We start from the raw sequence: 21,086 nt of genomic DNA on the forward strand, positions 1-21,086 counted from the left end.
CCAGATAATGCATATACGGTAGAACAATTAATAGTGTCATTAAAAATTCCCTGAAAATTTCAATTTCAGGTTTTAATAACACCCACATTTTGATTTTATAATGATTTGTGTATTTATTGTGTAGTTTAAATTCTAAACAATATATATAAAATATATATGTAATAAAAAAATTAAATTAAATGCACAAAATTGCATTTTTATTACATTTTAATTTGTAAATATTAAAATGTAAATATATATATATATTATACTGTATTACATATAAAATGATTAAATTAAAATGATTACAAATTAAAATGTAATAAAAATGCGATTTTGTGCATTTAATTTTTTTTACATTTTATTTTACAAATTGTGGTTGTTTTTTTTATTGTTAATTCAGATGTAATTGTGAAGTTTTCTACAATAATCGCTGCAATGTGCTCAACACTGCATAGTGTTACAATTGTTATTAACCAATCAGAACCCTGGAATGAAATTTGAATATCAGATTAGCCTCCAATCGGAAGCTTGTGTGGAATTGTGATACAAAGAGAATGCAAAAATATATATTTTTTAAAGGGTCATGTGACCTGACCTGCCGTGTCGTCTGATAGGTTCATATGAGGTTTGAGCTGGAGATGGAGCGAATGAAGCAGATGCAACAGAAGGAGCTGGAGGATAAAGAGGAGGAGTTAGAGGACGTGCACAAGTCGTCACAGAGACGGGTGAGTTCAACATGCACATGCACCCTTTAATCACCATTATTATTATTATTATTATTATTATTATTATTATTATTATTATTATAACAGGAGCAAAAACAGTAAGAGAAACGAGTATTTCACACAAGAAGGGTAGAAAAATAATTATAATATATTAATAATACTATAATAACAACAATAATAATCCAAGAATGAAATCAACAACAACAACATATGGGCATGTATGTAAAATGTTTACACGCACAAACACATACATAAATATGTTAATTAATATGAATATTATAATAATGTATTAGATATATATATAATATTAAGTATAACATCAAATAATATATGTATTCATATTATATTTATGTATCTATGTAATTTAAATACCTATAATATGCTGAAAAATGTAAGGGTTGACTGACTTCAAAGAGTATTCTGGCTTTAACTTTTTTTTGCTACAATTAAAATTTTCACAGCCAATTACTAAGCAGTGTGTGTGTGTGTGCATGTGTGTGTGTGTGTGTGTGTGTGTAGCTTAGGCAGCTGGAGATGCAGTTGGAACAGGAGTACGAGGAGAAACAGATGGTGATTCATGAGAAACACGACTTGGAGGGACTCATCGCCACACTCTGTGACCAGGTACACACGCACACACACGCACGCACGCGCGCACACGCACACACATAGATCCAGGCTGTGATTGAAATGGCACACTAACGTACTATACATTACAAACTCAATAAGTATATACTGTCTACTTTATACTATAAGGTTGATTAGGATAATGACCGTACCACGTTTCCCAAGATGCATTTGGAACCTACAACGACTAAAACCTGAAGCACACTTAGGCTAAATATCTTGTTGATTCTCCAGCTCTGAAAGTTCTAAAAGCAAGTTAAGCGAGAAAGTGACCAAGTAGAATATCAACATGTGCTTATTTGATCCATAAAACTCGCGGAAACACATTTCATGCCGACATTTCATATAGACATTTTATCATTTTCCTTCCTCATTAATAAAACCCTTCATTTAAAAACTGCATTTTCTGTTTACTTGTGTTATCTTTGACTAATGTTTAAATTTGTTTGATGATCTGAAACATTTAAGTGTGGAAAAACATGCAAAAAGGGGGCAAACACTTTTTCACACCACTGTATATTGATAAAGATTTAGCGATTCCGATGCTTTATCGTTTCCTGCTTATCGATTTGTTTTTTTTATTGATTCCCAAATAAGCTGAAAAACAAGTAGTGCATGAGTACAGAAAAGAATACAACCTGGTTTATTAAAATAAATATCAGGTTTAAGGTTAAAAGATTAAATCGGGGCTTTTGCCTTTAAATGGCCATGTAATGTTATTACATACATGGAATTTGTCCTCTGCATTTAACCCATCCCTGAGGAGCAGTGGGCAGCCATATTTGCGGTGCCTGGGGAGCAGTTCGGGTTTAGGGACTTGCTCAGCATCCCACAGTGATGGCCCAGGTGAGGCTTGAACCTGCAACCCTCTGATTACAAGCCCAGCGTCCTTAACCACTAGGCCAGTAAACAAATAAACAATACTCAAATGAGTAAAATGAGTCCACAAGTCATTATCACACAACGTAAGTAAGTAAATTTGATTTATATAACACCTTTCATCAAAGTGCTTTACAGTAAAAACACAGTGCTTCACAAAACAGAATAAACAGTGATTTACAAAGATACAATACAAGACAGTCCTTCAAAATAAGGAAAAAGAAAATACAATGTTAACACCAAGTTAATAAAATAGGTTTATTAAAAGCTTGTCTGTGTAAAAGTGTCTTTAGCTGCGTTTTAAAGGAGTCAATGGAGCCACCGACAGAGAGTTGTTTCATTTTACCTGCTGTGCTCGTGCTAGCACGAGTGCTGCTAAGTGCATCAAAGACATGGCATTGCTTGAGTATAATGCTGTGTTGTGTGGCCAAATGTTTGGACGCATTGGTTGTGTTACCGCCTTTGGCCACAGATCCCTCTTGCAGGAATCACAGGTGACGATCCCAGAGGTCTTGTCCTTTTTGTGAAATGCAGCAGCTCAGCTCACCTCTGCTCTGCAGCAGCTTGTGTGTGTGACGTCATCGCAAATTTGCGAGTGGGGTATGTTTGTTTACAGTTACGGCGCAGCTTGGGAAGAATCAATAGCAGAATCGTAAAGGGTTTTTGTTAGCGATTCCAAAGAATTGTTTGACTAAGAACCATTTCCCAAACGAAACCGGTTAACGATGCGCATCCCTACCGAATAGTCCCTCCCATCTCCTTTCCTATCCACGTTTCCTTAACCCCTGGAAGTGTTTAAGTGGCGGCCATGATAGGGAGCGTTCCAATTCTCTAAAAGCTCAGGAAAGGAGGCTCAATGCTTCCTTTATAACCTAATTTAGCCTTGGAAACACTGATGACAAGCTCACACCCAAGCGCTCACGGAAACTCACGATGACCGACAAGGGATGAGATCATGTTACCAATGCAATATTATGCCTTGAACAACTTTAAAGAGTAACTAAACCCCAAATCCACTTTTTCTGCCACATACATATGTATTTGGGTACTAAGAAGTGCTGTTTATTAATCCTAGTCCCATTTTTTAGTAAAAGTATTTTAATTTTGCGTGTTTAGTTAGGCCTCTAAGGGTTGAACGCTGGCTATTACAAGTGAATTTTGCTATTGGCTAAAACAGATTCCCCTGCGTCATCAACTTTCACTGTTGGCCCCACCCCTCCTTTAGAAGCTGAGAGTAGGGAGGAGGGTTTGCTCCAATCACAGCCCTCGCTGAGCATTGATTGACAGCCTAACTGTAGAGGTGCCATTTTTGACTCTATTGGACATGTCTAGTGGATGTGTGTGCATGAGGTGGTGGGAGAGCAGGGCTGTTTGCCCCTGAGTGGTGTCTGTAAGGCTGTGTGTGAGCTTCACTTCATGATTGTGTTGGTTGTAGTGACAAATCTTATGAACTCGCTATGTGTGTATATTACCGTCTGTCTCAGCGCACAGCAGTGTGGGCGTGTCTTACTGCTACGCCCATTATCAAGGCATTTTTTGAATTTCCCTCTTTTGAATTACTCTTTAAATAATCTAAAACCCATATTTTATTATATGTAAGCCATATTATCAGATTATAACTGACATAAAACAGAAGACTGTCATCCAAGAAAAAGGGATCAGGGGCATTTTTATGTTTAATATAATTCATATTTCTGAGTGGAAGGTGAGAAATAGTTTTTTTTGAGTGAAAATTTGTAGTTTTTTCACCACGGCAGACGTCGCTAACCTTTGCGGCCGTCGGATTATTAGGTCACCTGGTGGAAGTGCGTCTGATTTTCTAAACAAACGTGATCGCTTTTTCCTAACTCCTTTAGGAAGTCTCCTAACACCTTTCCTTAACCCTGTGACATCATCCACAGGGTAAAGGAAAAGTGGATAGGAAAGGAGATAGGAGGGGCTATTCTCACACAGCTTTAGTGGATTTAGCAGCTGTTTTTATGTGACTTAAAACATCCTAAAGGTGTGATTGAGGAAGCTTGTCCGTGTGCAGGTCGGCCACAGAGACTTTGACGTGGAGAAGAAGCTGAGGAGGGATCTGAAAAGGACCCACGCTCTGCTGGCTGACGCTCAGCTGCTGCTCTCCACCGTGGAAGACTCAGGACAAGCTCTGCCTAACGGGAGCAAGGATCAGATCGAGCGTCTGCACTGTCAGGTGAGTCCCGCCTCTCTGTGAGCGTGGCCTCCGTCATGCTCGGTTTAAATGAATCAGCTTTGTTCGTTGTCAGCTGGAGGAGAGCGAGGCGAGGCGACTGGAGGCCGAGAGCGTTCATGACACGCTGACACGTGAGCTGGACAACACACAGCTGGAGCTGGAAAACATCTGCAAACAGAAGAGTGTGGTGAGTGGGTTTGAGTCATCCTCAATCCTCGCTTAAAGTCCCTGATTTTTTAATGGACTTTGGCATAGGTGAAAGTAATGGATTACAAGTACTCACATTACTGTAATTGAGTTGCTTTTTTGGGTACTTTGTACTTTTTGGAATATATTTCTAAAACAAAAATTTTTTGTACTTAAAGGTCCAGTATTATGCAATTTTTACCCATCTCCATTTGTTCCAAGAACCCCAACAACATAGCATTTGAGGTTTATTTTCCCAAACTCGCCTGTTTTCTGGAGTTTTAGCCCTCTGAAAAGTCACGTTCAGAGCGCTCCTAAAAACAGGCTGTTTTTTGGGCCTTCATGCATATGCACGGTGGGCGTAAACACACACACTGCTTCAGTGTGTTTATGCCTACCACAGCAGCAGCAGCAGTAAATCATTAACAGTCTTACTTACTCATCTGACCACAGAAATAGATAGATAGTCCACTGTTTTGTCCAACCGCTGCATCGCATTGGGTCACAAACACGTCAGATCATCCCACAACGGCGATACGAGGCAGTATAACGGCTACTAAAAATGAAACTGATTGTTAGCGCTCTTCAGTTTACTGTATCTATATAGTGGATTATCTATATACTCATATTAACTGTAATATCAACCTGCCTTCGCTGTTTTTGTTTTAGCTGTGAGGTAGTTTGAGAGGGAGGAGCTCACATTCTTATAGGGTAGGAGGATCCAGGATTGTCAGGAGGAGGAGTTTCCACCATATGACGTATTATTGGGGGGAAAATCCAACTCGCCGTTTAGAGCTGACTTTTTACAAAATGTAGAATAAGAAGGGAGGCAGGAAACAGAACTTTTTCAACGTTCTCCCTCTGATTGAGGCAAAAGGAATGTATATCACTGGAGCAAAACTATTATAAAGTGATTTTTTCACAATAAGTACAATAAGTAAAGTAACTTGTTGTTGCATTTCTACACCCAACCGTTACTGAGTAAATGATTATTTTTTTGTTTTAAAATGATCAACGAACATTGTGAAATAAAATGACCAGACAACAATACTATGCATCACATAATAGCCGACCAATCAGATTAAACGTAAGATGTACTTGAGAATTTCTTTTTTTTAATTTTAAATTGAATTCATTGATGATGTTTTATGTAAAAAAAGAATTGCACATTTTGACAAACCTTTTATTTTTATACAGATGCCTTTGTGAAAAATAAACTGCGTAAGTTTTGGTATTTTCCTCTTTAAGTTTACACATGAGATGTTTACTTTGAGTACTATTTAATTGAGCTACTTTTTACTTGTACTTTATGTATGACTTACTTGTAGTTGTACTTGAGTAAAATTTCAATCAGGCAACAGTATTTCTACCTGAGTAGGATATATCAGTACTCACCTCTGGACTTGGGTGTGGATATAAATGTGTTTCTACAATATTCATTCATTGTAAGCCAATACTGCAGTAATTATTCTCTAAATCAGTGTTTCTCAAATGGGGGTACGTGTACCCCTAGGGGTATGCAATGGCACTACAGGGGATTCTTGAGAGAGTGCAGAAAGTTAACAAAAGAAAGCATAAAAAACCTTCGGTTTTACAATGTTTATTTTTCAGTTAGAAATGATAATGATAATATTGATGAAATTATCCTAATTAGAACATGAAGTGAAAAAACAAGGGTAATTTTTTACCCCACACCAGATGGGAGATGACCGAAAATGATAGAAACTATAACATAAATCTATTCACGAGGCACAAAATGCTGTTTCTTTCCACTTCTTTACAAAATTCTTTAAAATGTGTGTTATCATTCATCCCATCATTATGCTCTGAAGTTGTTTTTTCATAGCATTGTGAGCAAAATGTAGTCGGACAAATGGGGTACTTGGATTCAGAAATAAGAGAAACGGGGTACTTAAGCCAAAAAAGTCCATCAAAAATCTAAATCATTTGGAAATGTTAACACCCAGTCGTACTTGGAACAAAACAAAAAAAACATACAATGTATAATTTTTTAAATAATTTAAAAATGTGCTGAAGGTGAACAATATTGTTCCCTAAGCCCTGAGTGTTGTCTTCCAGGTGGACGAACAGTTGTCTCAGCTGCAGCACGAGCGTCAGGAGCTGCTAAGGAGGCTAGAGGAGGACCAGGAGGATCTGAACGAGCTCATGAAGAAGCACAAAGCGCTCATCGCACAGGTCGGCTGCTTCTTCCTCACCTTTGACTTTTACATACTGTACATTAACGTAAATAAATTAAAGCTCAGCATTGCTGGGTGCTCTTTAGCAACCTGGTGGATACAAAAGCTCATTATAAATCACTGAACCCTGGGATATATTGGTAATGACTTGCTTAATGACAATAGAACAAAGGGTTTGTGTGTGTTTGTCATTTGTATAATTTTTTTTTCCTATTTTCTGTGTTTCTGTGGATGTCTTGTGTGTTTTGGGGATATTTATGTTGTTGCTTTTTGTGTCATGATTCATTTCTGTTGTCATTTAGTATTATTTTTATTTTTGTGTATATTTGTATTTTTTTTTTTTGGACCAATTTCTCCATTTTTGTTGTCATATTGTGTATTTTTGTTGCCCTTTTGTATTTTTCTGTCATTTTAAGGGGGTATGCTACAAAGCTAGATTACCTCTTATCGCGCTAACTTCCGGAATTTAATCAGTGTGTGCTGGACTACAAAACTGTGGCAAATAATGCTGAACGGCTAACCAGGTCGTGATTAGGTTTGGCTCTGGCTTGGAAGTTAGCGAGTCCTAAAGCCCCGCCTCTTGACCAATCAGATCTCTTAGAAAACGACCTGCCCATTGATAGAAGATCCTGGTTGGTGCAGATCTGACAGCTGAGTTTAGGAAAGAAGATTAATTATAAATTAATAATGTTTGAATTAATTAATTAATTAATTAACTCATTCATATGCTGGGGCTGACATTATCAGCAGGAACATGCACAATGTGCTCTCATCGCACTGTGTGTGTGATAGTCAGAGGTCTCTTCGAATAGAAACACGTGTGTGCTGTAATAAAGTTTAACTGCAGAGCGCTGTCCGTTTATCACCCAGTGGATTATATAATAAACAATTTCGCACTGTTGCGCATTCACAGTATCAACAGCTTCCTGCCTGAGTTCTTTCATCCTTGCCTTTTCTGTAACAACAGGGTTGTCTTTGGTCTGAATTATGGATTTTAATTATTCATCATTTAAAACTTCAGCAACCTGGTCAGTACCAAGTTGTGTAGATCAGATCTGAGGGAGTATAAAAGCTCCGCCTCCTGTTGTGCGCTGCACTAACAGTGTTGCTCTTCACTGTCATTATAGATTTATATTCATTATATTTGTTTAAGATCATAAGATGTTCCTCCATTCATTGTAAAGACGGTCGCTCTGCCAGTTCTCTCCATTGATTGGTCAGACGCTGCAATCTCCACCCCTTTCGTGTGCACGCTGTCAAGGATCAACTGTAGCAGTGGAGGCCGTCAATAAGGAAACCAGGCTCCAGGTTTTGATGCATCAGTTTTATCTGTTTATGTTTTAAGTTTGCACCACAAGCACCGTGTACTTCAATCTCCTTTCCACTCTCTACTGAACAGAATGAATGTCCTTATATACAGGTGTACCACTAATTAGCCTGTACCAAGCATGGGGTGACATATAATGTGCATATTAAAAGTACAACATAAATATTTACACAAACACTTCCTAACAGACATTATCACAAACACTAACCCTGTATTAATATCATTAATCTTATTTACATCTCCTAAATTATTAAACTACATATTTACATTGAGCTACACACATCCAGCTCCCCTGTTCCTAGTCTCTGCTTGGTCTCTCCCACCTGGAACTATAAAAAGGTGTCCAAAAGCCCCGGGGACTTATTTTACCCGAACACCTCAGGAAAGAGGAAGAGAGCATGCACAGGTAAGCTTTGTTGAAGATCACATTTCAATCACATGCAAAATACCAGAACATTTTTATCTTTCATGTCACTGCTGAGTTATTTATCAAATAACTGAAATGTATTTTCTGTGTTTATCACTAGATGAATCCTGTGGCCTGAACCATGTGCTTCACCATTTGACCAATAAATTAATTAAACCAATACAACAAAAGTGTCTCTCTTAATTTCATTAAGCACTGCAGTTTGTCACAGTATTACAATTGACTCTTTTTTTAAATTACAACAGTTCATAAGTGTAACAGTCCATAAGTAACGTCACCTCGTCGTTACACACGCACACGTAGCGAGGCTGTAAACACTAGCGTGTTGCGATCATAGGTGATCGACATTCATCGACAGCTCCTGTCTGACAGAGAATGTTTGGTTAGTTGAAGTCAGCTAACAGAGATTAATCCAATCTAGATTTGTAACATAGGCCCTTTGTGTTTTTTGGTGTACTTTTGTGTGTTTCTTTTATGTATTATTTTGTCATTTCGTGTGTTCTTGGAGTCAACTTGTGTATTTATTTTTGAAACACAAAATTGTCATTTGAAATGTTTTTTTGTGTGCTTTTGTGTGATTTTGTTGTTTCATGTATTATTTTGTATTTTTCTATGTTTTTGGACTCATTTTGTGTATTTTTGTTGTTGCTTCATGCGTTCTTGGAGTTATTTTGTGTTTTTATTTTTGAAACGGCACAAAATTAAACCGATGTGGCCCTTGTCTGTCACAAACTAACTTAATACTGTACACACCGCACTGGCACAAACTAAACTCTTATCTCGTCTTTCGGACTCAGTCTTCCAGTGACATTTCTCAGATCAGAGAGCTGCAGGCGGAGCTGGAGGAGGTGACGAAGCAGAGACAGTCGCTCCAGGAGCAGGTCAGTGCAGAGAGGAAATGTGTGCACAGTTTGGTGCCTCGAAAGAGACAATATATTGAATTAATGCAAGTATCGTTTCATATAAGTTGCTGCTATTCTTAATCTGTTCACTGAAGGTTGCATTGATTTATTATCAATTTTTTTTTTTTAAATGATTGAAAAAACACAATTTAAAAAGCTTAAATGAAATTATTTTTTAAACAGTATATAAAAACATACATTTTTTAATTTTTAAATGAAAATATATTGGGTTATGGGTTAAAATGGAGAGCTTTAAAAAATGTGTAAAGGTGAAAATAAGTTAATTTAAATTAATTAAAAATGAAATAAAGAAAAAAAAACTTAAACATTATTTAAAAAAGTGAAATCAATAATTGATAGAAAGTGTGGAAAGTTTAAAATTAGTAAATTTAAAATTCAAGAAAAATTAAATAAAGCAAACTTCAGTAAAAAAAAAATTAAGTTTACAAACATTATTTAAAAACATTTGAAATGATTAAATTGTAAGAAAAAAGATTTAAATTAATAATTGATAGAAAGTGTGAAAATGTTAAAGTAAGTAAATTTAAATTCAAGAAAAATTAAATAAAGAAAACTTCAGTATTAACATTATTTAAAAAATTCTAAGAAAAAATATTAAAATGAATAATTGTGAAAACTTTAAATTAAGTACTGTAAATCTAATTTACAATCAAGAAAAATGAAATAAAGAAAAACGTTTTTTTGTAAAAATGTTAAAATAACGTTTCTTTTTAAATAAATAAAAGAAAAACTAGATTGCCTTTGTAGATCTACCTGGGACTTGTACATTGTGACACGTGCACTTTTTAGAAAAAATTTGAACATTTTTAGGATGGATTTTGACTTAATTTCACTAAAGCAAAAGATAAAGTGAAAACTATGATTAACTCCAGGTATTATGATGTCATTTTAGGGTTAAAATTGATCTTATTAAGGGACTAAAATGAGTTTTTGCTCCATATTCTCCTCCTGGTAGCTCCAACAGAGCGTGTCCAGAGTGCAGTTCTTGGAGTCATCCACCGTTGCGCGCAGCATCGTCAGTAAGCAGGAGGCCCGGGTGTGCGACCTGGAGAACAAACTGGAGTTCCAGCGCGGGCAGGTGAAGAGGTTCGAGGTAGGAATGGATCCGTCTTTGTGGCGTCTCTGACCCCGCGGTGTTGCAGCCCGTCTGTGACCGTCGTGCTGCGTTCAGGTGCTGGTGCTGCGTTTGAGGGACAGCGTGGTGCGTCTGGGGGAAGAGCTGGAGCAGAGCGCCCAGGCTGAGGCTCGGGAGAGGGAGAACGCCCGCTACTTCCAGCAGCGGCTGCAGGACGTGAGGGTGGAGATGGAGGAGCTGAGCCTCAGGGAGCAGGACAGCAGCCGGCGGCGCATGGAGCTGGTAAACGCACCACGATGCCTTCACTGACCCCACAGTCAACTGTTCTTAACCCTAAAACTATAATCCTCTGGTTTAGAGCCTTAAGCTTTCTCAAATCAGCCTACACTCATGATGGTGCCTCCCCCTTGCCTAATAGTCATCATCAATCATCACTGTTAAATGTTGCTCTTTCTTTAAAAGTCCAGTATTATGCTATTTTCACCCATCTCCATTAGTTCTAAGAACCCCAACAACATAGTGTTGGAGGTTTATTTTCCCAAACTCGACTGTTTTCCAGAGTTTTAGCCTCTGAACAGTCACTTTAATGACGCTTCTAAAAACAGGCTGTTTTGGGGCCTTCATGCATATGCATGAGTGGGCGTGTCTGTAGACACAGACTCCACGCCACAGCTTTATTACCATAGTGATTGCCTTTTGCTATCCACACACTCTTATTGTTTTCAGCCAATCACATTACAGTAAAACACATGGATGTTTAAGAGGACATTGGGATTGAGTTCGACAAACGCTGCTCCACAGTGTGTGTTTATCACTGCAGCAGCGGAGTCAGTCAGCTGTTTCAGATGTTTCAAACACTCACCAGAGCTGCTACGACGCTTTCTTGTCACCCACACATATTCTGACCACAGAACTAGTCCATTTAAGGTGATAATCATTTGTTTCGTCCAACCGCTGCGTCGCATTGGCTCACAAACTTGTCAGATAATGTTAAAGGTGATACGAGGCAGCATAACGGCTACTAAAATGGGAACTGACTGTTAGCGCTCACATTGCACTTAGTATTGTCTATATTTTTTTTTATTTTTTATTTATTTTTATTTATTCAGTTCATTTCCGACATGGTTGCAATCACAGAAATTCATTTTGACATTCAGAGCAAAATCACATCATTATTTTTTTATTTATTTATTTTTTTTGTCCTTTTGCATGCCGGAAAGGGCGACAGAAAAAAGCATTATGCTTATCCAGATCCGTCCCCTGATTTGAACACAGATAATTTTACATCAGTCCGCGTTTCTTCCCTTGTCAAACATTCTCATCTTCTTCATAATTTCATCTTTTCATTAAGGTTTTTTTTTTTTTTGTCCTTTTTTATGTGATGCGTTCTCGTCTGCAGTCATTGTTCCTGTTGTTACTCCTCCTCACTGTCCTTTTTCTCCGTATCTCCTCGAGCTTTCTTTTCCAGTCGTTGTTTACGTTCCTCCAACTCTCCAAACGAAAAGTTCTTCTTCTTTCGGAGTACCTTCATATCCTCTGAAAGTCGCCTCAGCTTACGATCCATCAGAAAGGCACATGCACATACACATACCCCCATCATTAGCAGGCCAAAGATCATGACCCCTAGCAGATAGATGTCCTCCACATCTTCCACTGTCAGCTGGGAGAGACAGAGGATCTGGCTTCTCCCTCGTGCATTCATGACATATCCACTTGGGTATGTGTCCTTTGGACACGCTGATTCGTGCTGTAGCAATTGCCTCGTCGTGAAGATTTTGTCAATGGCGCTCAATGACCAGTTGATGAGTTCCATGTCGTCGCTGTAGAGTTCGATGAAGAGTTGACTTGAGATCTGTATGTGTAGAAATGTCCCCCGTGTTTTCTCCTTAAATCCTTTCAGATTTACGGATTGTTGTCTCTGCGTCAAGGCTATTCCAGAGGTTCATGGCTCTATACACAGTACTATGTTTGCCAACATTCAATTTGACCCTGTCCGGTCTGAACACATTATGTCTGAAGTCGTAGGAATTTTGATTGTATGTGAAACGTTTTTGTATTTGATGTGGTAGTTTTTTAGATGAAGACCTAAATGCGTGTATTTGTGTGTTGTAGTGTATTATTTCTTGCAGTTTTAGGTATTTTGCCTTCTCAAATAATTCGTTTGTGTGTGCGTTGTGTGGTGCTTTATGCAAAATTCTTATAGCTTTTTTTTGTAGTTTAAATAGTGGTTCAAGATACGTTTTGTAGTTATTTCCCCATATTTCGGAGCAGTAATTTAAGTGCGATGCTATGAGTGAAGAATAGATTGTTTTAAGTGATTTGGTATGTAGGATTTGTTGAATGTAAATATATTTGTTGAATGTAAATATATATTCTGAATGTAAATATATTATCTGTGGATAAAGGGACTAGTGGTTGTAATCATAGGCTCACTGGTTCTAATCTCCCTGGTCCATCACTGTGGGATGTTGATCATTCCCTTATATTAATACTAACCCCTCCCTTTTTTTTTTTTTTTTTTTTTTTTTTTAAAAAAAAAAAAAAAAAAAAATACTAACCCCTCCCTGGGTGCTTTACATAGCTTTACATATATGACAATAAAGTATAATGTATATTTTATATTAAACCGCAGTGTTTGTTTTACCTGTGAGGTAGTTTGAGAGGGAGGAGTTGACATTCTTATAGGGTAGGAGGAGCCAGGATTGTCAGGAGGAGGAGTTTCCACCTTATGACGTATTATTGGGGGAAAAATCCAACTCACCGTTTAGAGCTGACTTTTTACAAAATGTGGAATAACACGGGAGAGAGGAAACAGAAGGTTTTCAACTTTAGTCCTCTGAATGAGGCTAAAGGGATGTATATCACTGTAGCAAAACCATTATAAAGTGATTTTTTTCATAATACTTCCTCTTTAATTCAAATAAAGACAAAATCACTCAGAGATGGCAAACAGTTATCTGGATCAATGATCCTGATCATGATACCATGATCATTCACACTTTAAATGCTTGTGACCATACAGTTGGTCCAAATTATCTCAATAATGTTCTTCAAAGAAAAACAAAAAATGTTCACAAAAAATAAATTAATAAATTTAAAAAATCCCATTCAAAATAGAAAATCAATTAAAAAAATGTATAAAAATTTAAATTTTTTAATTTGTGAAGAAGCATTGATGGTATAAATGATTAAATACAAATAAATTGGGTTATGGTTTCAATTTGAAAACTTTAAAAAAGTGAAAAGGTTAAAATAAGTGATTTTAAATAAAAAATAAATGAATAAAACTTCAGTAAATGTTTTTAAGTTTACAAACATCATAAAAAAGATAGGAATTTTTCAAATGTCACCAATTATTAAAGATAGTAATTTTTTGATTATTTTAAACTGATCCAGAATCAGTATATTGATCAAGGTTCCCTCCAGCATTGAATGAAATCACCCATGTATTAAGATTTATCTTTGGTTAAAATATTGCCAAAATCCTTTGAAGTACTTTTGACGCAATCAAACAAAAAAATAAACAATCGTCTGCATACAACCCTCTAATACAGAGAAAAGAATGACATTTTTTCCAAATTTATTTGGCCCAATTGAAGCATATTGAGTAATTTAACTCCATAAATGCTATGTTTTAATTAAAGTGACTAAAACTCAATTTTGCAATATAAATTTATTATTTTTCTTCTTCTCATCTTAATCAATTATAATTTATTTGTTGTCATTATTATTAAAAATGTGGCCCTCGGTTCAGACAATCACATGTTTGTGGCCCTGCTGTGAAAAAAGTTGCTTATCTCTGCCGAATGCCCCTGGTGGTCAAAGAAATGTATAGCAGTAAACTTCTACTACTTTTCAAAACTATAATATATATATGTATAGTATTACAGCAAATCAATGAATTTTGAAGTTTTATCTTTGAGGGTTTTAGACAACATTTTCCTGCATTTTATTGAGAATATTTCAAATTATTCAAAGCAAAGCTCCCTTTGTAAACACATGACATGTTTTACCCTAAAGTGCAGCTTTAGTCTGGGAGCTTTAATAGGAAAAGACAGAATAAGATATTAAATAAACAGACTTTATTCCCAGAGGGCGACAGAAGCTCAGAGAGCTTCCCACTCGCTCGCTCAGCGCAACATTCTTAGTGACCTCCAAGAAACGAGGAGCAGCTTCAGTAATTATTCTGTTATTAGCGCACACACACACACATACACACACACCCACCACCCTCCCTAACGTCATCCTCTGCTTTCTCTGTCTGTGATTAATCCTCATTGTCTCCTCAAGGTTATGGGTACACACACACACACACACACACACACACACACACAATTGTGTGTCTCTATGACAACCACTGCACCCACACCCGTCTGCTTAAAGCCATCAAAGCCAATAACTTTGAGAGCCTTGGAGCCTTTCTGTGTATGTGACGTGTGTGTTAGAATGTGTGTGTGTGCATGTGTGTAATTTAACAAAAAAAAAAAAAAAAAAAGGATATGATGAATGAATAAATCACTCAGTTCCCCAGGTGTCGCCCCGTTTATGTAACCAAACATCAGCAGGTCACTGTTAGACTGATGGGGCAATACAGACATGAATTATAGATAGATAGATAAAATAGATAAGATAGATAAGATAGATAGATAGATAGATAGATAGATATGGAGGGATACAATGGATAGCCCCTAAAACAAATACACAAGATGACTCCCAAAACACATAAAACAATAACAATTCAACAAAATACAGAAAAATACACAAAAAACTCACGAAACACCAAAAACAAAATGTTGATTAGAAAAAACACAAACCACCCAAAGAAAATCCCTCACCAAATGATCTAAACTCACACAAAACCATTCCTAAAAAACACAAAATGACCAAAAAAACACACCATAAGACTGCAAAAGCTCACGAAAAAAAAAATTCCCCACCAAAAAACACAAAACAACTCCAAAAAACCAGAAGACGACTCCAAAAACTCACAAAACTGCTTAAAAAATAACATACACACAAAACAACTCCAAAAATCCATAAAATGACTCCAAAAAACACAAAATGACTTGAAGAAAACCACAGTATGGCTCCAAAAACAAAAGTTAAAAATAGAGGAAATTAAATAGCACAAAACAACTCCAAAAAAGGACACAAAATGACTTAAAAAACCCCAAAACAACTCCAAAGATGCACAACATGACTCCAGAAACACTTAAGTCGGCAACAAAAACTTGGAATTGATGAAAAGAAACACAAAACAATAAAACAACATTTTAAACAGAGATAAATGTTGATAACGTGACCCTTGATTAGACAGTCACACATTTGTGGCCTCGCTGTGATAGACGATGCCAATGTGTGTGTGTGACGTGTGTGTGCAGGAAATGCAGGTGGAGGAGCTGAGCGCTGTCCGGCAGACGCTGCAGGCCGACTTGGAGACGTCCATCCGCCGCATCGTGGACCTGCAGGCGGCACTGGAGGAGGTGGAGTCCAGCGACGAGAGCGACTCTGAGAGGTGAGGCTTGTGGTGGAGAGGGCGTCGCCGCCTTCACTCGGTGCCGCCTTCACTCAAACTTTTTCCGTCTGTCTTCACACAGCGTTCAGACTGCTGTGGAGTTGTTGGCTCGAAAGAAAGAGCTGTAAGAAAACCTACAACGCGTGTGTGTGTGTGTGCGTGTAGTTCGTAAAGAGTGTGTGAAGCCTCATGCTGGACTAGAGTCAAGGTTTCCCAGCAAAACCTTCTCTAAGTCAGAGCTTCTCAACTCGTGGTACGCCAGCTCATTTTCAATGGGTCGTGGATATTTTGTCTTGTAAGAAAAGCTGAAAAGATGTGCTTATTATTTTGGTGTTTAATTTTTAAGGTTTTTTTTTTTTTCTAGGGGTTAAATTACTTTTTTCCAGCAACTTTTTTCACCTTTTTATTTTTGACCAGAATGCAGGGAAAAAAAGTTAATATGACTTGGCATATGTGACAATTTGACCCTTGGTTTTGGACGTGGCTTGCTGTAAAGCAGAATTGGCTGAGATCATGTTTTAAGGCAAGGACAATAAAAATACAGGCTTTTTTTCAGCCAAAGGAGGAAAACCACTTGTTGGAAACCCTGAGAGGTGATAAAAAAGCACCTGAAAAGTTGTTGTATCAGTTCAACTGGTTGTCTTAACTGGTGACGTGTCGTGGCAGAAGTGAGGCAGCTTTTAAATATTCTGAACCGCTGTTTTAGTCATAATACATTAAAAACCCTTTGGATGACAGCTATGCAATGCTAAATAAAAAGACTGAGTGTGGGAAACATACAAAGAACCCTGACCCACAAAGACTAGCAATGTAGGAAAGATATGGAAACCCTGACCCACAGAGACAGGAAGTGTAGAAAACATACGGGAACCATGACCCACAGATACTAAGAGTGTAGAAAACATACGGATACCCTGACCCACAGATACTGGAATTGTAGAAAACATACAAGAACCTCGACCCATAGCGACTGGGAGTGTAGAAATGATACAATAACCCTGATCCACAGAGACTGGGAATGTGGGGAACATAGGGGAGCCCTGACCACAGAGACTGGGAGTTTAAAAAACATACAGGAACCCTGACCCACTGAGACTGGGTGTGTAGAAAACGTACAAGAACCCTGAACCACAGAGACAGGGAATGTGGGAAACATACAGGAACCCTGACCCACAGAGACTGGGAGTGTAGAAAACATACAGGAACCCTGACCAACAGAGACAGGAGAGTAGAAAACATACAAGAAACATGGTCCACAGAGACTGGGAGTGTAGAGAACATAAGGGAACCCTGACCACTGCTAAACAGAGACTGGGAGTGTGGAAAACATACGGGAACCCTAACCCAAAGAGACTGGGAGTGTGGGAAACTTACGGAACTCTAACCGACTGATAAACTGACTGCACTGCATCAACAATTTAAACTAAACCGCTCAAATAAACTCAACAAACCTTCCACCCTTAGTCATGACCAATTGATGCTTTGACTCGTTCAACAAAGGACAATGCCGTCCAGGCTGTAGCTCCTCCCTGACTTGCTGTATGTGGCCTGCATGCTGGCTGCAGCTTTTAATGCATACCTGGTAGGTGGGGAAGGAAGATGGTGGAAATGAGGGATGTGACGACATTCTGAGGTGATGATTTTCACCCTGCAGCGACTCCGTGTCCAGTGTCGGATCGGAGGATGTTGGGGAGGGAATTCGTACCTGGTTGGGCGTTCCCAGAGGAGGATCTCGTGGAGGAGGGTCCCCGTACAGCAGCCGACAATCCATCACAGACACCATGAGCACCTACAGCTTCAGGCGAGTCTGTAGAACAAGGGTCTTTAACCTTCAACCTCCAGCTCCTCCATACTTTCTATTATCAGATAATGTTATCAGTGATCATTTTTATGATGAAAGGTTTTCCATCCTCTTTCAGATCTTGCGTGGAGGTTGATGATGACGGCTCAGATGTCGGAGGAGTCGGTACCAAAGGTTTAGGTCGAGCCCCGTCGTCCTCAGCCTTATCCGAACTCCTGGATGGACTCCGTAAACGGCGAGCCGGTGGTGATTCGGGTGACGGAGCAGGAAGCGCGATTTCTCTCCCCATTTATCAGACAACCGGAGCGTCACAGCTCCGCCGCCGAGCTTCGGCTCTGTCTCTCAGTCCTGAAGATATCCAGGAGCCTCGGCCTGGTCCGAGCATCCTCAAACCGGCCTCACCTCTCCTGTCACGAGCAGCAAGTTCCCGCTCCATCACTGAGGCCCAGGAAGCAGCCGGAAGAGGAGGAGCCAAACTTTCCCGCTCCAGTGACTCGCTCGCCTCTCTTCCGTCGCTGCCACGTCTCTCCACCCTGAACGGACGCCCTCCGCCACCTTCCTTGTCCATCCCAGAGGAGGACCCTGACGAGCCGCTGCGGTCTGCTTCCATTCAGCGCTCCCCTCAGGCACCGCGGCGGTGCTTACTGGGAAACCTGGTGACAGAGAACGGAGAAGAAGGCCATCTCGGTTCAGAGCCACTGGTTTTCCAGAACAGGCGCTTGACCTCAGAACGAGACGACACCGCCTCAGACGTCCTGCCCGCCATCCGCAGGGCTCAGTCCACCAGCAGCCTGGCCGGCTCCGTGAGAGGAGGCCGACGGGCCCTGAGCGTCCACTTTGGCGAGCTCCCTCCCTCCACGCGCAGCAGGAAGAGCTCCGACAACTCGTCCTCCAGCTCAGGAGGAAGCTCGCAGAGCGGCGGAGCGAGGCGGAAGTTGGACCGACCGCAGGGGGAACGACTGGAGGCTGAAGGCAGCGAGGGAGGAGACGTGGCATCCGTCATGAAGAGATACCTGAAGAAGGAGGTGGAATGAAGCAAAGCAAGTAAGGAGAGACATTACACAATCGGTTAGAACTGTGGTTTGATTGGTCAGAAATATAATGTAGGTGGGGTTTGGGATATCCTCTTGCCCATGGGCCGATCAGCAGTCTATGTGCGTGTGGATGAGTGATACACAGTCATCAAATCTTTTAAGACATCCTGAAAAAGTTCAAATGTGAAGGAAAATACGGAAAAGCAGAAAAGGAATGGGGTAAAAAAACAGGGGATGGAGAAAAAAAACAAGAAAAAGGGAAAATGGGAGGGAAACAAAAGAAAATATGGAAGGGGAAAGGTAATGACTGAATAAAAAGAAAAATACTGTTAAAAAAAGAAGTAGGAAGTAGAGAAACAAAGAGGGGAAAATGAAAAGGAAAAAAGAGGCAAACTTAATTTAGAAAAAAAGAAGAAAGAGAAGGAAATGAGGGAATATAAAGAACACATGAGAAGAAGAGAAGGAAGTAGAGAAAAAAGTGGAAAGAATAGGGGGAAAAAGTCAAATGAGGGAGTGAAAAGACAAAATGCAGTAAGAGAAAAAAAGTGAACGAAATGCAAGAGGAAAAGGAAAAAAAATCAATGTATAAAAACAAAGAAATTGGAAAAGAGTGGGAACTGGAGAGAAAAGAGAGGGAAAATGTTGTATCAATGTTCAATGTGTGTTTGGGTGAATTCCCTAACAAAAAGACAGTGTCCTCACAGAATGAACCGACGCTGATGGTTTGGTGTTTTTCTTCTTTTTTTCCTGCCAAACAAAGTCATGCTTCCCCTGCTGAGCGGAGGCGTAGCATGACTCACCATCACCAATGCCGGAGGTATTTTTAGTCCCGTTTTTGATTTATCGGAGACAGATTCGAAGGCGTTTGATAAAAACATGTCCAGGCCTGTGGATTCACCCCACACTTTCTTTCCCACAATCCTCTCTGCTCTGACCACCTCTGTTCACTCTGCAGGTGTTGGTATCCAGCCGGGAGCTTCACAGGATGCTTTCTGACTGAGAGCACGGAGCGTTCAGGAGGACTCCCCCATCCAAACTGTTTATATATGAAGGAAATGTCAAATAAAGGAGTCATTTAATTTGTGAACTCAGTCTGTTTGCGTGTTTGGTGTTCACTCAGATTAAGCAAATTATTTTATGGTTAAAGCTGAATTTCAGAGATCTCTTGTTGTGTCACTTTAAACCATCAAACTAATTAATACAACACAACAGAACATTCTTTTTTTTTAAATGTTTTTTTTTTTGTTAGCAACCAAGCAGTTCAAAAATCTCCTTTCTCTCCACTCCACAGGAGCACTACACTTTTTAAAAACTCTGAAAAATGGATGCATTACACAGCATTAACTTTCTCCTTGTGAGCTGCAGGAAGCTGGAGTGGAAAATAAGTAAGCTGGCTTTGTAAAAACCGCTGTGATTAAATGAAACAAAGCAGTGCAGGACTACAGCCTGGGGCGGGGCTTTACGTCGGGATCTGTCAAACACTGGTCATTTGTCTTCACTCTGCCACATGCAGTGGACGTGGACTAATTTCTGTGCTTGTTGTGACTGAGAGAACGCAGCTGCTTCTTCAAAGTAGTGATCGACCGATTCATCGGCCGGCCGATTTTTGCGTGTTTTACGTGTATCGGCATTGGCCGATGCGCGATCCACTTTATTAACAGAGTGGCTGCTCCAAGGCTCCGTGTTGCTGCAGACAGAGAGCAGAGCCCCTCCCCCCACTAGCAGAGCGTGAAGCAAGCTCTTCAATCTTAAAGGCAGGTTTTAAACTTTCAAAGCATCTTTCAACTGTTTAACTTAGCGGTTCCGTGGGCCCACGTGTTGTGTTGCACTTCTAGTTAACAAGCAGCTGGAGGTTTGGCGTGTGTGTGTTCGTGTGTTTCTTTTCCTCGCTCTCTGCTTCTCACTCTGCTTCTCACTCAGCACTGCGCTGAGAAGTTTTTAACTTTGAGAAGCAGTTTATTACTTGTTTGAATATTTATTCTTGTTAAAGCTGTAATGTGTAAATTTTTTTCCAAAACTAAACTCTGCTGCGATCATTAGTTATCATCACCCTACATTGTGTTCAAGAGCTCATTTGTCTGTGAAGTTTGTTTCAAAAAAAGTTATCTGAGGTTGAAAAACATGATTTTACGTCATACTGCATATGACGATGATTGACAGCCGAGGATCTTGCGTAGCTCTCTTTGTGAATAG

General features: G+C 39.3%; 1 protein-coding gene across 5 annotated transcripts in view; it reads left to right on the forward strand.

Moving 5' to 3' along the window:
• Positions 1–19,980, forward strand: part of myo18b (myosin XVIIIB) — a 77,634-nt gene extending 57,654 nt beyond the window's left edge. For 4 of the 5 annotated variants that reach the window (XM_028463117.1, XM_028463118.1, XM_028463116.1 and 1 more), the window contains 13 exons: positions 597–707; positions 1,227–1,331; positions 4,246–4,407; positions 4,481–4,594; positions 6,673–6,789; positions 9,343–9,426; positions 10,424–10,561; positions 10,640–10,825; positions 15,925–16,058; positions 16,141–16,182; positions 17,713–17,859; positions 17,978–18,903; positions 19,849–19,980. In XM_028463117.1, coding sequence (XP_028318918.1) covers positions 597–707; positions 1,227–1,331; positions 4,246–4,407; positions 4,481–4,594; positions 6,673–6,789; positions 9,343–9,426; positions 10,424–10,561; positions 10,640–10,825; positions 15,925–16,058; positions 16,141–16,182; positions 17,713–17,859; positions 17,978–18,893 — 2,256 coding nt within the window. In that variant the 3' untranslated portion in view covers positions 18,894–18,903; positions 19,849–19,980. Of the gene's footprint in view, positions 1–596; positions 708–1,226; positions 1,332–4,245; positions 4,408–4,480; positions 4,595–6,672; positions 6,790–9,342; positions 9,427–10,423; positions 10,562–10,639; positions 10,826–15,924; positions 16,059–16,140; positions 16,183–17,712; positions 17,860–17,977; positions 18,904–19,597; positions 19,711–19,848 lie in introns of all 5 variants that reach the window. The other variant, XR_003675251.1, reaches the window with a different exon arrangement.
• Positions 19,981–21,086: the final 1,106 nt, after the last annotated feature.

The sequence above is a fragment of the Gouania willdenowi genome, chromosome 12 (genome assembly GCF_900634775.1).
Source record: "Gouania willdenowi chromosome 12, fGouWil2.1, whole genome shotgun sequence".
In the NCBI taxonomy this organism is placed as follows: domain Eukaryota; kingdom Metazoa; phylum Chordata; class Actinopteri; order Blenniiformes; family Gobiesocidae; genus Gouania; species Gouania willdenowi.